Consider the following 15,780-nt stretch of genomic DNA (forward strand, 5'->3'; position numbering starts at 1 on the left):
TCAAGGGGTCGCGGATTCGAGTCTTGCCCGGAGGTATACTTATTCAGAATTCAATAATTTGTCTCATGCCGCCAATTTTGCTTGATTATTATTTTCAGACATTAAACCAAATTCTTAATTCAATTTTCCTTGACAGCACTTATCTACTGAACGAGACGAAATAATTTTCATATCCCAATTTCTTTAAATGTCTGCAGCCCTTCGACTCCAACCCTGATGATCTCCTAGATCATATTCAAAATTAAATTTCCCGCCTCACTTCAAACATCGTGCCTGAAGCTGACTATATCACGCACGCACCAATTTTTACAATCAGCCGTCGTTAATCTCCACGTAAATATGATAAAGAACGAATTCGAGAATATTGAATATTATAATTGTATTGATTTGGATTAATTACATTTTTCATTGACGGTAAGTCAGGATTTTCAAGAAGAAAACCGTTTTGGTTAGAAATTGCTTGTGAGGTTATGCTCGCCATTTTTTTTTGGAGAGAATTGTTATTTTAAATTCAGATGAGACCTAATGTTCTTTATATTTATTTCATTTTTCAGTTAAAACTAATGTGATTTTCCTGTTGTCCTCTACCCGATTTTCCTATGTTATCATGCCAGGACCTATATTTGGTGCCTGCAATTGCCGAACATCCGGAGGAAATATATTTACCCTTTCCCCAGCACCGTTTCACAATCTACATTTTGGTATTTTTCAATTGCTTTTTCAAGATGAATTTGCAGTAATTCCTTATGGGCACAATCCTCCTGGATCGCAAACAGGCTTCCCTCTGTTTGTGGATAGAGGTATCTCTTCATTAGGTACATTCGTGCTTAGGAGATCAACTGCATTCTGAGGCGAACTGAAATGGAAATTTCGCTTTCGCTTTCCAATTTCTTCGTGGATTCTCCAAATAATAATGATAATATAATATGAGGCCCCCCAACTAAGCTTCAACTTTATTGTGAAAAAATGGTTACAAATGAATCAGTCAAAGTATTGCCCATTTTTGGCTAAAACTTTTTCATATCTTTCTGGTAGAGCTCGAATACCGTTGTAAAAGTATTCATCTTTTGATGTTATCTACGAATCAAGCTATTTTTTGATATACTCATATGAGTGAAAATGGTGATGAGTCAGACCATGTGCCATCGACCGAAACAAGTAATAATCTGGCGCAATATCGGGGGAATACAGCGGGTGGGATAGGACGTCCCATTTGAGCGTTTCCAGATAGGTTTTAACAGGTTTATCAACGTGATGCTGAGCGTTGTCGTGCTGTGCAATCGATTTATCGTGCCTCTGCTCGTATTGTGGCCGTTTTTCGCGCAGTGTTCGGCTCAATCGCATCAATTGAAGTCGATACCGTTCCTCAGTAATGGTTTCACTCGGTTCCAACAGCTCATAATAAATAACACCGAGCTGGTCTCACCAAATAAACGGCATAACTTTCGCAGCTTGAATTAGGCGATGAAGTAGAAGCATGACCGGGCGAATCCCCATGACTTTCTTTTACTGTAATAGATCCATTTTTCATCGCTCGTCACGATGCGATGAAGAAAACCCTTCCTTTTTTGCCTCTGAAGCAGTTACTCAGGCAAAAAACGACGTTCAAAGTCCCTTGGCTACAATTCATAAGGAACCCAAGTTCCTTATTTTTGAATCATTCCCAACGCAGGGAGTCGCTTAGAAATGGCTTGGCGGGGAACTAATGCTGAAGAAAGCTCTTCTAGCGTTTGGCATGGATCCTCATCGAGCAATACCTCCAATTTAGCGCCTTTGAAGGTTTTTGGCGTGTCTTAACACGGACGGTCGTTAACATCGAAATCACCGTCTTTGAAGCAACGAATGAAACAGGAAAATCGGCAGTTCCCGCAAATGACGATTATTTGGCATAAAATCAGACACATTAACACAACCAAAAGTATATGACGCCAAAACAAAATCACTGATATATAGAGGAGTTTATACCACGGGACTTTCTCGCCATCCGTATGAGGCGTAAAGGGGGAAAGATTACCAGAATGTGGGGTGTTCCTGGAACACTTGAACGCTAAGTAGAAGTTACGAATATTACAATAGTTTCCACTTTCGTCAAAATGACGGCAGCACTTAACGAACGTCTTTTTTTCAATTCACCAGGATACGAATTGTAGCCAATGGCGAGACTTTTCGAGAGAATTTTTTTCATGTGGAAATTCATAGAAGAGATAATTGAACATCGGAAAGTTAATAACAAGAACGAATATTTGTTCTTCAATGAAAAAATTCTTTTATTTTTTTTTCCGTTTGACGAAAAAAATTATTTCTGAATTTCCGAGTTGACCAACTGATTGAATTGAATTATAATGAAAACCCCATAATAATTAGTGGTTTCTGAAGTAAGATATTCATTTCCTCCTTTTAAACTGACCACTTAAACGGTGTAGACCCTTTTTGAAGCAGTTTGTTTGCCATATGCCTAAGCTTAGTTCAAGACGTTTCGGATATGTCAAAATCGACCAGCACTACTGCTGGAACCCTCTATTGAGAAACAGCGGAAATTTAGTTGCGCACCTAATAATAATAATAGAGTGTTTATTCATTCGCAATTTGAACATTCCAGAAGCAAAAGAAATACACACATACAATATCCAAAGCAAAATACAAAACATAAATACCTACTTACTATATCAAAATTCAGTAACATTAATTTCTCTGAAAAAAAAAATGAACTCAGAGAAGTCCTAAGAAGCCTTCGACCTTTGTATTTTGATGTTGATGTTTTGGTGTTTTTTGAAAACACTTAAACTTGTAGAATTCTTTGTAATAATAATAATAATGACTTTATTCCAAGAAAAATAATACAATCATTGGTAAGGCGAGAATGTTGGGTTGCCTAACTAAAGCGATTGAGGCGAAAATATGTTTCTTAGTCGTTCACCAGTCACCGTATGACCAATTTTCATCGTCGTTTATAAGGGTGCCCACGCAAATGATTTTGGTTTCTCCTGAACATCAGCTGCAGGTCGTCATCAGCATGACCGTGGATAGATCGGTAGGCAAAAATAAAATCCCCTCGTTCACGTCGATGCTCAAATCTGGGGATATTCAGCAGGTGGAGTCGTGCATCATAGTCCGGGCGAGCACGACCATATGGGAGCCGAGTTCAAGTACGTTGAATAGCCTCCAATGCATCCATCTCCCCTCAGTGAAGGCCACCAAGCGGGTCCAGCAAACTCTAGTATCGGGCGAACATACGAAAGGTACAGAAGCTTGCATGTCTGTAAGCTGCATCCATGAAAAGTGAGTAGCATAGCTGTTTAGCTCTATTGCATGTGGATGTTACATGGCTGGACCAGGAGAGATCTGTCGTCACTGTTATACCCAAATCAGAGTGCTCTTCAACACTCTTTAGCAACCTATTGCCGATGTAGTATTCGGTTTTGGGATTTTCTTGCCCATATGGAGAACGCAGCATTTGTCCAGATTGAGAGGCAGCATCCATAGCTCACACCAGTGATTTATAGTATTGAGGTCACTCTTGAGTATATCAGCACAAACGAGGGGATAGTTTTACAATTTCGTGTCGTCAGCAAATAATGCATATCTTGAATGGATAGAAGGAAGGACGTCAGATGTGTATAAAAGAAAAAGAATAGGACCGAGTACTGTACCCTGTGGAATACCGCTGGTGACTCGGTAGTCGGATGATAACGTACTATCCCTAACTCTAACACGAAACGTCCGATTGAAAAGAAAGGACTATATCCAGGATAGACAAGCACCCCTTATACCCACATGCTCGAGCTTAGCCATGAGATGAAGATGTGGCACACGATCGAACGCTTTCGCGAAGTCTAGGTAGATGATATCCACAGGAACATCAGAGTCCCAAGCCTTGGTCCAATCATCAACTCAGGGTAGAAGATTGGTTAGGATATACCGTCCAGGTAAAAACCCATGCTGTTCCTTAGGGATAATTTTATGAGCAACTGCAAATGTGAGAACTGCATTACAAACAACACTTTCCATCACCTCACAAGCTGCTGATGTTAGACTGAAAGGTCTGTAATTTTTCGGATCGAGTTTATCTCCTTTTTTGAATATGGGAGTGATGGAGGCGGACAACCAAGCTGATGGTAGTTTTGAGGAAGTAAATGATTTCCGGAATATTATGGACACACTTTCAGAACGTTTTTGGTGTAAGTGAGGATCCGTCATTTGAGGCTGATCACAGGGAATTAACTGAAAATTGGTACAAGAACATTTTTCCTACCTTGCGAAATGAAGTTGATGTCACACCAATTGATCAAAATGAATACTTTGAAGCCCTTAATCATGGTAAGAACACTGCTCCAGGACATGACAATATTCCCAGAAGTATTCTAAAAAGGCTGGACCTACCAATACACCTTGAAATAATACGAATCTACAACTATTGTATCCGAGAATCCGGTTTTCACAATATTTGGAAAAGAGGCATATTAATAACAATTCCTAAATCAAGAGCTGACACCAAGAAGCTAGAAAACTATAGACCAATTACCCAACTTCCAGTGATAGGAAAGAACCTCGAGAAAATAATCAAATCCAGGATGATGAAGATACTAAACCACAAAATTCCAATTCGGTTTCAAACAGAAAACATCAACTATCCATCCACTGATTATACTCACACAGAATGTACAGTGTAAAAGAAAAGAGGGAAATCATACTGCAGCAATATTTGTGGATATTCAAAAAGCATTTGACAGTGTTTGGCATGCTGGACTGATTTATAAGCTACATAGCTTGGGCTGTCCCATATATCTGACAAGATTTATTAAAGAATTCCTCACAGACAGGTCAATTCAGGTAAAAGTCAAGAACTCGCTTTCCAACAAATTCACCCCCAGACAAGGACTTCCACAAGGCTCTCCTCTATCACCATTTCTGTACAACCTGTATTGCTCGGATATCTTACCAGAACATCCTACAAACAAAAGCAGTTATATTTTACAGTTTGCAGATGACACCACACTTATTGCTCATGGTAAAAGTACACAAGAAACAATGAATAGATTGGAACAATTGAAGAACACCTTGGTTATATGGTTAAGAAAATGGAGAATAAAACTCAACCCAAAAAAAATCAAAATTTTTGCTCTTTCACCATAAAAGCAACCAAAACTCACCGACTCTAACCTTGGACAACACCACTAAGCACAAATTGCAGATATCTTGGAATGATAATTGATCACAAATTGAATTTTAAAATGCATATTAAATCAACTAAACAAGCAACTATCAACAGAGCTGACCATTTCAGAAAACATACAAAAATGAAGGTATCAGCACAGAGACAGCCAGCAAAATTTATAAGATGATCTGCAGACCTCTGCTAGAATATGGTCACCAAATCCTGGGACAATGCAATAAAAGTGCGATCAAAATGATTGAAGTGGCTGAACGCACTAATCTGAGAAAGATCACCAAAATAAGACATCCGAACAATCCACTATATAACCCAGCCAACGAATATCTTTATGAGAAAACGAAAATAGAACCAATAAGCAGCAGAATACATAAACTAAACAAGAAATTCATCAGTCAACAACATAACATTGATACAATAGAACTACTATCACATAGCATATCTCACCTCGAAAGACCCAAAAGAAAATTACCAGAACAACCTATATTTCAATACCTACTTAGCCTACTTTAATATCCTAGACATTTTATATTGTACAGACTCACATACAAATCACATATCATTATATTGTAAAATATAAATTGTACATGTTTTATACTTGTTTGTCTGGATGAGGGCTCAATCGTTAAATAAAAATAATAGGCACTGAGTTACATCAATTTTATTCATCGGTTAGTAATCCCTTCTACATGCTAAATTTCTACGTGACGTTTCTGTCGTAGTCACTTGTCACCGGACACCGTTGACACATATACCTTACTCTAACTTAAAATGGCCTCAGCCTAACATATACTATATATATGAAACATCCTTCCTTTTTAAGGATTAAACCTATCTGGTTTTTTAATAATTCGGCCATATCTAGATTTAGTCATTAAGTTTGATCCATTACAAATTTCAATGTCATGATTATTTTCAAGTGATTCTGAAACAGTTTGATCCAAAGCAGATCTTTGAAAAGTTTGATTTATATTTTGATCATAGTTATTTTCATATTCATTTTCTGATGGCTTTAGGTCAACTCTGTTTCTCCTCACTACATTACCAGCACTATCTATTACATTATAAGATCGTGGGTTTTCATCCTGATTCAAAATTCTGGCCGATTCCCAAGTTTTCCTAACATGATTGTACATAGAAATATTCTGGTCTCTGTCTAATGGCTCTAAATCTTTAGCATTTTTATCATAATATTGTTTAGTTTGATATCGTTTTGCCTTGAGTTTATTAACTACATTTTTACAAATCTGCGGTTGCAGCAATTTAGTTGAAGTAGGAACCTTAGTCTTGCATACTCTAGAATTCAATAATTGAGATGGAGTGTAGTCCATGTGCTTGAGGGGTGAGTTTCTATAATTCATCAAAGCTGAATACACATCATTTCCTTCCTCTAAAGATTTTTTTAGCATACTTTTTGCAATCCCAACTGATCTCTCAGCCAATCCATTTGATCTTGGATAATTTGGACTTCTGAATGCGAGAGTAAAGTTCCATTGTTTGGAAAAATCAATGCATTTCTTACTGTTAAACGGTACATTATCTGCTATTACAATATCTGGAGTGCCAAAACGTGCAAATACTTCTTTCATTTTTGTTATAACTGATTCAGCACTCTTGTCTCTTAAGAATAAAAGTTCCAACCAATTAGAGTATGAGTCATACATAGTTAAATAAGACTTATCACCATAAGTAAAAATATCTGTACCAATTATTTCCCACGGTCGAGTAGTTAAGGGCCATTGTTTAAGTGATTCTTTACATTGTTTTCTTGAATATTTTTCACAAATTTTACAGCATTTAATGAACGATTCTATATCAGCTGCTTGACCTGGCCAATAGAAAATTAATCTAGCCCTAGCTTTGGTTTTCTCTATGCCTAAGTGACCCTCATGAATAATTTTTAGCATTTTGTTTCTCATTACTAGTGGCACAATGAGTTTATGTTCTAAAAACAACAAACCATCACTATATAAAATTTTTTCTCTGAGTTTATAATAATTTTTTACAACTTCAGGAACTTTATGCCTTCTAGCCGGCCAACTTCCATTTATAAATTCAATGACCAGGCTGAGTTGTGGATCCCTTGAAGTTTCAATTCTAAATTCTGCTTTGCGTTCTTCTGACATGGGTATAGATCTATCAATTGAATGAACTACATAGTCTATTCCACAGTCAGTACTTTCATTTTGTTCCTCAAAAAACGCTCTTGACAAAGTGTCAGAAATGTACATTTTTTTACCCGGCTTGTATTGTACATCTAAGTCATAATTCAAAAGTTTTAAGCGCATTCTTTGTATTCTTGGCGACAGTGCTTGAAGTTCTTTAGTGAAAATTCGTTCCAACGGTTTATGATCACTGAATACTCTTATTTTTAAGCCATACACAAACAAATGGAATTTCTTTACTCCAAACAGTATCGCCAACATTTCCTTCTCAATTTGTGCGTAATTTTGTTCTGTAATTGTTAGACTGCGTGATGCAAAAGCAACAACACGACCTTCTTGCAATAGGCAAGCACCTAGGCCATCTTTTGATGCGTCAACTTCTAATGTGACCTCTTTTTCCGGATTAAAAAATTGAAGTACAGGAGGATTAGTAAGCAATGACTTTAACTGTTTCATGGCGGAATCATGATTTGGGTTCCAGTGCCACTGAACATCTTCTCGAGTCAAGTTCCTTAATGGCGCTGTGATCGCTGATAAATTTGGAATGAATTTACCCACAAATTTCACCATTCCTAAAAATCTCATTAACTGTTTTTTATCTACAGGATTTTTCATGTTCAATATTGACTTGATATAAATGTTATTCATACGTATTCCATCCCGCGAAAAGACTTGTCCTAAAAACCTAACAGATTGTTGTTTAAATTGTATTTTAGCTTTATTAAATTTAACATTATATTTAACAGCTCTACTCAGTACTATTCTCAAATTCCGATCATGCTCTTCTTCGGTTTCTCCCGTTACTATCAAGTCATCAAAATAAAGACCAACGCCGTTTATGTCTCCAAATAATTCGTAATTCTTTTTTTGAAATACTTCCGGAGCGGATGATATGCCAAAGGGCATCCTCAAAAACTGATATCTCCCAAAAGGAGTACCAAAACTACATAAATCAGCACTGTCTGAATCCAACTCAATTTGCCAATAGCCATCACGCATATCAAGAACTGTAAAATATTTTTTTCCCGATAATTTTGATGATATTTCCTCAACTGAAGGAATCAAAAAATGTTCCCTTTTGATCGCTTCATTAAGATGCTTAGGATCTAAACATAATCTAATATCACCATTACTTTTTTCAACAATAACCAGTGAACTCAGCCAATCTGTCGGCTTATCTAATTTTTTAATTATACCTTTATTTTCAAGTTCAGTGAGTTTTTCCTTTAACTTATTGTTCAGTATTTGTGGAATTCTTCTTATTGGCACAACTTTAGGTATAGCATTTGACTTTAATGAAATGTGATGACGAGAGGGAAACCTACCCAATCCTTCAAAGACTTGGGGAAATTCCCCCACCGCATCTTCTACACTTTTGAGCACTTTCTTTTGTGCCCCTTCAAATCTAACCTGATCAACTCGTTTAACTAAATTGAAGCGAATACAGTCCTGCAATCCTAGAAGAGGAACTTGATTTTTTGCTTCTACTATTACAAATATAAACTTTTTTCATTACATTCCCTATCTTACAAGTGAGTTCAACCTCACCAACTGTTTCTAATTTAAAGTTTGAACTGCCATAAGAAATCAATGATATGCTAGACCTGTCCAATTCTCTTATCGAGTCAATTGATTTCAGAATATTGTATGGAATTATTGATACTTCAGCGCCTGTGTCTAACTTAAAATCTATACAACTATTATTGATAATTACTGCCTTGGTCCAGCTTCTTTCTTGTCTTAGTTGATTTTTCTTCCTTACAGCGTTGATGAAGAATTCATCGTCACTTCCTTCAGTTTCTTGAACTACTTCATGTACCTTCTTGTTCTTCCTTGTGTCATAAGCATCACTTTTGCACACTCGAGCAAAATGATTCTTTCCATGGCACTTTGCACACGTTTTTTTGAATGCCGGACACTTTTTCTTTTCATGTTTATAACCGCAATAGTCACAATTTTTCCTACTTGCTTTCACTGCACTGATTGGACTATTCTCACCTCGATTCTCACTTTGTAGCACCTTCAACTGTTGCTTGCTGACTTCCCTCGCCTTACATATATCGATGGCTTTGTTGAGAACTAAATCAGGTTCTCGTAATAACTTTTCTTGTATAACTTTGTCATATATTCCAAAGACAATTCTGTCTCTTATCATTTCCTCTGGTTTCGTGTATCCAGTAGTCTTCACTGCAGTTTTTAAATCTGTGAGAAAGCTATCAAAACTTTGCCCATCTTTTTGAACAATACTATTGAATAAGAACCTTTCATATATTTCATTCTTTTTCGGTTCACAATGTTCCTTGAACTGCTTAAGCACACCTTCCAGAGTTCTATTATCTGAGAGCGGTGGAAAAGTGTTGAACAAATCGAGACCATCATCTCCTATCACATTCAAAAGAATTGCAATCTTTCTTTCTTCGGACTCCTCAATAAGACCACATGCATCCATAAAATACTTGAATTTCTGGTGGAACTTCCGCCAACTTTCTGCAATGTTTCCATCTAAATTGAGGGAGTCTGGAGGCTTGAAATAATTCTCCATTCTAACTAGATTGTTAATATTTCCAATATTCTCTTTCCAAGGCACGTGGCACATGTAAACCCAACCTCACTGCGTCTTATCTGTATAATTACCGTAAAAATCTTCTACTAGCCAGATTTTACAGCTACACCTGACACCATGTTTTATACTTGTTTGTCTGGATGAGGGCTCAATCGTTGAATAAAAATAATAGGCACTGAGTTACATCAATTTTATTCATCGGTTAGTAATCCCTTCTACATGCTAAATTTCTACGTGACGTTTCTGTCGTAGTCACTTGTCACCGGACACCGTTGACACATATACCTTACTCTAACTTAAAATGGCCTCAGCCTAACATATACTATATATATGAAACAGTACATGGGCAGGAAGACCTCGGTCGTTAGCCCTTTGAATAGCATTCAATAAAGTTATTTTCTCTCTCTCTCTCTCTCTCTCTCTGGAAGTGCAAGTGCTCCCGCGCACTGTTTGAGCTGAAACGAGGATATGCCATCCGGACCAGGTTCTGAAGAAGGTTTCAGTTTCGAAAGATGTTTTTTGATAAGGTCTTCACTAACAGGCAGTTATTCAGTTCTGAGGCTACACGTGATGTTTACGGAGTAGGTATTGGGTCTGTAGGTTCGTCAGTAAACGCAGCAGAAAATATCTCCGAGAATACATCTCCATTTCTTCATAAACTTTTTAGGGTTTTCACTCCCAATCTCTGAAACAAAATCAATTAAAAATTAAATCAACGATTTGCTCCTGCGTAAATTCTTGCACTAATTTGTCAAGAGCAAATTAACTAGAAAAAATTGTTGCCTGACAATGAACTGAAAATAAAAAACGTTGAAATTATAATTCTATGTTTATGAAGAAACGCAGAATCCTCCCAGAATAAATTTCAATCAATACATCTCCAGTTTCGATATCATTCTGGCATAAAGAATTACAACCGTTCCTGACCAAAGGAATGCCCACCATGTTAGATGAAGATCTCAGATACTTGAATAACCTTTTTTTTATCTTTAGAACTGGCGAATCTGTTTTCATAGGAATTCACATGTCACATGGAAAAGTTGCAATAACATACAAAAAAACTCAAACCCAGTATTCAGTGATAAAATTGGAAGAAACAATATAGTGGAAAATCCCCATTTTAACCCCATTCCCCATTATAACAGGAAAACAAAAACAACTTTAATCATAACTTCGCATAATAATGAAGTTTCAACATTTTCTTAAACTGCACAAAGGAAACATTGAAGGGGTCTATATTGACAGCGCTCGAGATGAACTATGTCAAAATCCTACACATTGGCGAATTCTTGGTGACATTCAATCTGCGAAACGGAACGAAAAACATTTCCCTCGATCTGAGTCTCCTCTCAGGAACTTTAATAAAATACACTGATTGGAGAATAGAAGGGACCGAAAGGACACCGTTCAGTATTTTATATAACAGACACATATCGTTAATTTTCCTGCGGTCTAGTTCTGCAAGGTGAGCATATTAAATCTCAAATAAGCTTCGGATTAATGGTGGTCCACAATTCGGAAACTATTTCGATATGACAAACATCGCAAAAATTTATGTTGTACGCAATGTTGTCAACATAGTTTCATTCTTTCTGAATAATTTACTATGTCGAAGGACAATACCAAGCATTTTATTCGCCGATGAAAGGACGTTATCAATATGTTCGATGAAATTAAATGCATTCAGAGTCACTCCCAAGTCGCGAATACTACTCACTTGCCGCAGTTGAATCCGGTCAATCAAGTAGTGAAATTGGAACGTGTTGATGTTCCTTGTGAAAGAAATCTTGAAGCATTTATCCAGATTCAGAAATAGGAAATTTTCCCTGCAGTAATCGCTAAATCTGTCCAAATCTTGTTGTAATAGATAATGGTCAACAATGCTTTTTATTTCCAAAAATATCTTCAGATCGTCGGCAAACAGCAGAAACCTTGCATTACGAAAGCACGAGGATATATTATTCAAATAAATAATAAAAAATATAGACCCAAGGTGAGAACCTTGAGGCACTCCGGATGTACTGGAGAACTTTCTTGACCACTGACCGTCAACACACACGAATTGCGATCTATTAGAAATATAAGATGCTATCCATCTGAGTAGATCACCACAAACTCCCACTTCTGCAAGTCGACGCAAGAGAATAGAGTGATTAATTTTGTCGAATGCCTTCCCTAAATCTGTATAAATTACGTCCGTCTGATGTTGTCACTCAAATACCTCATAAACATATTCCACCAAGCTAATTAGGTTCGTTTCCAGGCTACGACCCTTTATGAAACCGTGCTGATTCTCTAAAATTGAATTCTTCACATGATTTGCAATATATTTGTAAACTAAGGGTTCAAAGATTTTGAGACGTTAAGAAGTTAATTTTGCTTTTTCAGGTGCGGCACAGCTCATTATGAAAACATAAAATATTTTTATCAGGGGCAAATCGGAAAAAATGATATAGAAAAAAGTGTTTCTTTTGACCTCAAGAATCCCAAAAAATCTTAAAATATTTGTACGAGACAAAGACTCACCCTGTATAGTATATATTTATTTCATAAACCACTAATCTAGGCAATCCAATTTATAGAGATGAGTTTGGTAGTCTATTGAGTATATCTTGAGCAGAAGAATTTTATAAGCATCTGCAAAAATTCCCATGCCCCATTTCCTGGCATGACTATCTATTACGCATCCTTGTAATTGGAAGGATAAAGATCAGACGCTTCATCATTTACTCGTATTCTGAATCACCTTCCAGTAAAATAGGAACCAAAAAACAATATTTTCAGTTTCTTCCATTTTAAGAAGAACTCAGGTTTTCATCTGGAAGATGGCATAAAAATGGTCTTGATCTCTGATATCATTTTGTATAAATTATCGCCTGAACTATACCAAGCTCTGACAAGAATAAATCTCCACACATTTTCTTTTCCTCATTATTGTGTTTTTTTTTTTCAAATCACAAAAGAAGTATAAATGTACTGACAATTTTTCTTATTTTCAAGGCGAATTCTTGGAAATTGAATGCATCAATCCAACTTTCATTGTTGGACATCCCCAGGTCATGAGTCCCTTAGCCAAATATCACAGATCAGTTACAGGTTTGACGGAGAGATTTGAACTGTTTGTAGCAAAAAAAGAAATATGCAATGCATACACTGAACTCAACGATCCAATGGTACAGCGCGAAAGGTTTGATGAACAAGCAAAACAAAAGGCAGCAGGTGATGACGAGATCCAGTTAATTGACGAAAACTTCTGCACAGCTTTGGAATATGGTCTGCCACCTACCGGAGGTTGGGGGCTTGGAGTAGATCGTTTGACTATGTTCCTCACCGACAATAACAATATTAAGGTAATTCAATTGAACGAAGGTTTCACGAAATTATTATATTCAGTATATACAGGGTGTGGCGTAATGAATGGATAATATGGTGCCTGCGGGTAGAGGACCTTATGGCGGTTCAGAAAAATATATTTTATGTGAAAGTGCCTTGGTTTTCGAGATATTGGAGATTTTCGAAAATTCAAGAAAATTACACCCTTCGCCACTCGTTTTGAAGGCAAGACTCCAAATGAAGGAATTTTTTCAAACTGTTTTTTGGACGGTATTCCTGGATAGATGCTCTATCGAATGTAAATTCTTATTTTTAGGGCGCATGAATAGTTTTTCATAAAAAAAAGATCTAACTCAAATTTTCCGTTTTGCTTATTTTTTTCCTGAGTTCAACCCAGCGTTGTGTAAAAAATAATATGGTTACCTGAGTGCCAAAGCAAGAGGAAACATGCCTGTTTCACTGAGATTCTGAAATGGTATAATTCACTCTATTTCCAGCATTAAATACAAAATAAATTTCTATTACAATGAGTCAAAGCAGAGTTTGATGTAAGCCTTTTTCTTTAATTTTTAGCAACTGAAATGATAGTTGCAAGCAGAATAAAGCTATAATTCATAAGAAGTTGTAAAGCGTCTAGTAGAGCTCCTGATGCCCACTTTGAACACTTTTTGTAAAACTCGATTCGATTAAACGATATTTCAAAATTGGTTTTTTTCAAGTAACGAAGTGAATTTTAGCACTTTTGTAATTAAGAAAAAAAGCCAAAAATTAATTTCCAATACATTGAGTTACAAAAATGCTGAAATTTAATTCATAACTCGAAATTAACTTGAAAATGATTTCACAACGTTGGGGTTCAATAATAAAAGAAACCGAGAAAAAATTACTATTTTAAAATATCGTTTCATTGAATAAAGTTTCACAAATGATGTCTAAATTGGCCACAAAGAGTTCTGATACATGCTCTACAGTCTACACTTTCTAATGAAATATAGCTTTATGGCATATCAACAATTTTAAAATGAGTATCGTTTCATTGAAGTAAATTTCACAAAAGATGCTCTAAGAGGCCACCATGAGCTTCAGTACATGCTCTATACCCGCTTATAGATGATTGCTTTATTCTGCTTGCATTTCTCATTTTAACTGCTAAAAATTTTAGAAACAGTGTTTACATTAAACAACTATTCATGTGCCCCAAAAATAATGCATTACATAAGTAGAGCATCTATCCAGGAATACCGTCCAAAAAACAGTTTGAAAAAATTCCTTCATTTGGAGTCTTGCCTGCAAAACGAAGGGCGAAGGGTGTAATTCTCTTGAATTTTCGAAAATCTCCGGTAGCTCGAAAACCAAGGCACTTTTACTAGACGTAAAATATATTTTTCTGAACCGCCATAGAGTCCTCTACCCGCAGGCTCCATATTATCCATTCATTACGTCACACCCTGTATATTAGACTGATCCAAAAAAATAGACTTTCTTTTTTTTTTTTTTTTTCGAGAAACTCCCCCTTTATTATCTTCATGGTATTGAAAAATGACGTCTGTGAAAGTATTATTATTTAGAGGTCGTTCATCGAGGATTTCTATTTTCCCTACTAATATCAGGGGAAAAAATTTATTTATAATATAAAAATTTCAGTTCGCAATCCAATGGACGGATTCCATTGAGCGATATATTTTTATGTAGGGAATTAGGTGCTCTACAAAAACTGTCCCATACAATTTTTCCATAAAACGGCTTTTCGAAAAGTTATTAGAGCTTGAAATGAAATTTTTGTCGAAGTAGCTGTTTTTACCTGATATCGGGGAGAAATTATTACTATTTACTTTGAAACTCAGGAAATCATTCTCGAAAGTTACAATTAATGTGATTTTATTCAGATTTAAATAATTTATGACATCCCCACCCAGCAAACACAATTGCATAACATCAACGTATCATACATATTGCAACGTTCTGTGTTACATAGCAAAGTGCCGTACACGATCTATCCGTTAACTGTCCAACGAGGGCTCTATGTCCGCCTTTCGCTGCGTATACTGTAACGAAACTGCAATATTACATGTTCGGTACATATAGGTACTTTGTACCTTAGATGTACCTTACATGCTATGTGCAAAAGATGATAGCTCTGGTACAGAACATCTGCTACTAATTTGAAACATAACCTCAATAAATACAAGGACTTCCAAAATTTATTCAATATTTTGAGCAAAAACTGTACCAAAACGATAATTTTTCGTGGTACCTGATTGATTGTCAGTATTTATACGATAGGCTTCTTTTGTACCTATTTCTACGAACCGTGGTTGTCTTCCACTCCAACCTAAAATTCCTTCTCATTCCGGGCTCCGGGCTTGAACCTGCTTAATATTCAACGTCTTGTGTTCCTGAGTGGTCTCTCCAACCTATCTAGCTATGGAAACATGTGACTAATTCATATAAGTGCACCATATTAACTGTATTGAATAAAAATTGATTCTTATATCAATGCGGAAACCAAATAAGTTTCAAAACTCGAACTGAAATCACTTTCTTTATGT

The 15,780-nt window shown here is 36.2% G+C and overlaps 1 protein-coding gene across 2 annotated transcripts in view; it reads left to right on the top strand.

Annotated features, from left to right (window-relative positions):
- Positions 1–15,780, top strand: part of LOC123311815 (lysine--tRNA ligase) — a 76,688-nt gene that overhangs the window by 38,955 nt on the left and 21,953 nt on the right. For both annotated transcript variants that reach the window (XM_044895920.1, XM_044895919.1), the window contains exon 4: positions 12,899–13,248. In XM_044895920.1, the coding sequence (XP_044751855.1) occupies positions 12,899–13,248 (350 nt within the window). The remainder of the gene's footprint in view (positions 1–12,898; positions 13,249–15,780) is intronic.

The sequence above is a fragment of the Coccinella septempunctata genome, chromosome 4 (assembly GCF_907165205.1).
Source record: "Coccinella septempunctata chromosome 4, icCocSept1.1, whole genome shotgun sequence".
In the NCBI taxonomy this organism is placed as follows: domain Eukaryota; kingdom Metazoa; phylum Arthropoda; class Insecta; order Coleoptera; family Coccinellidae; genus Coccinella; species Coccinella septempunctata.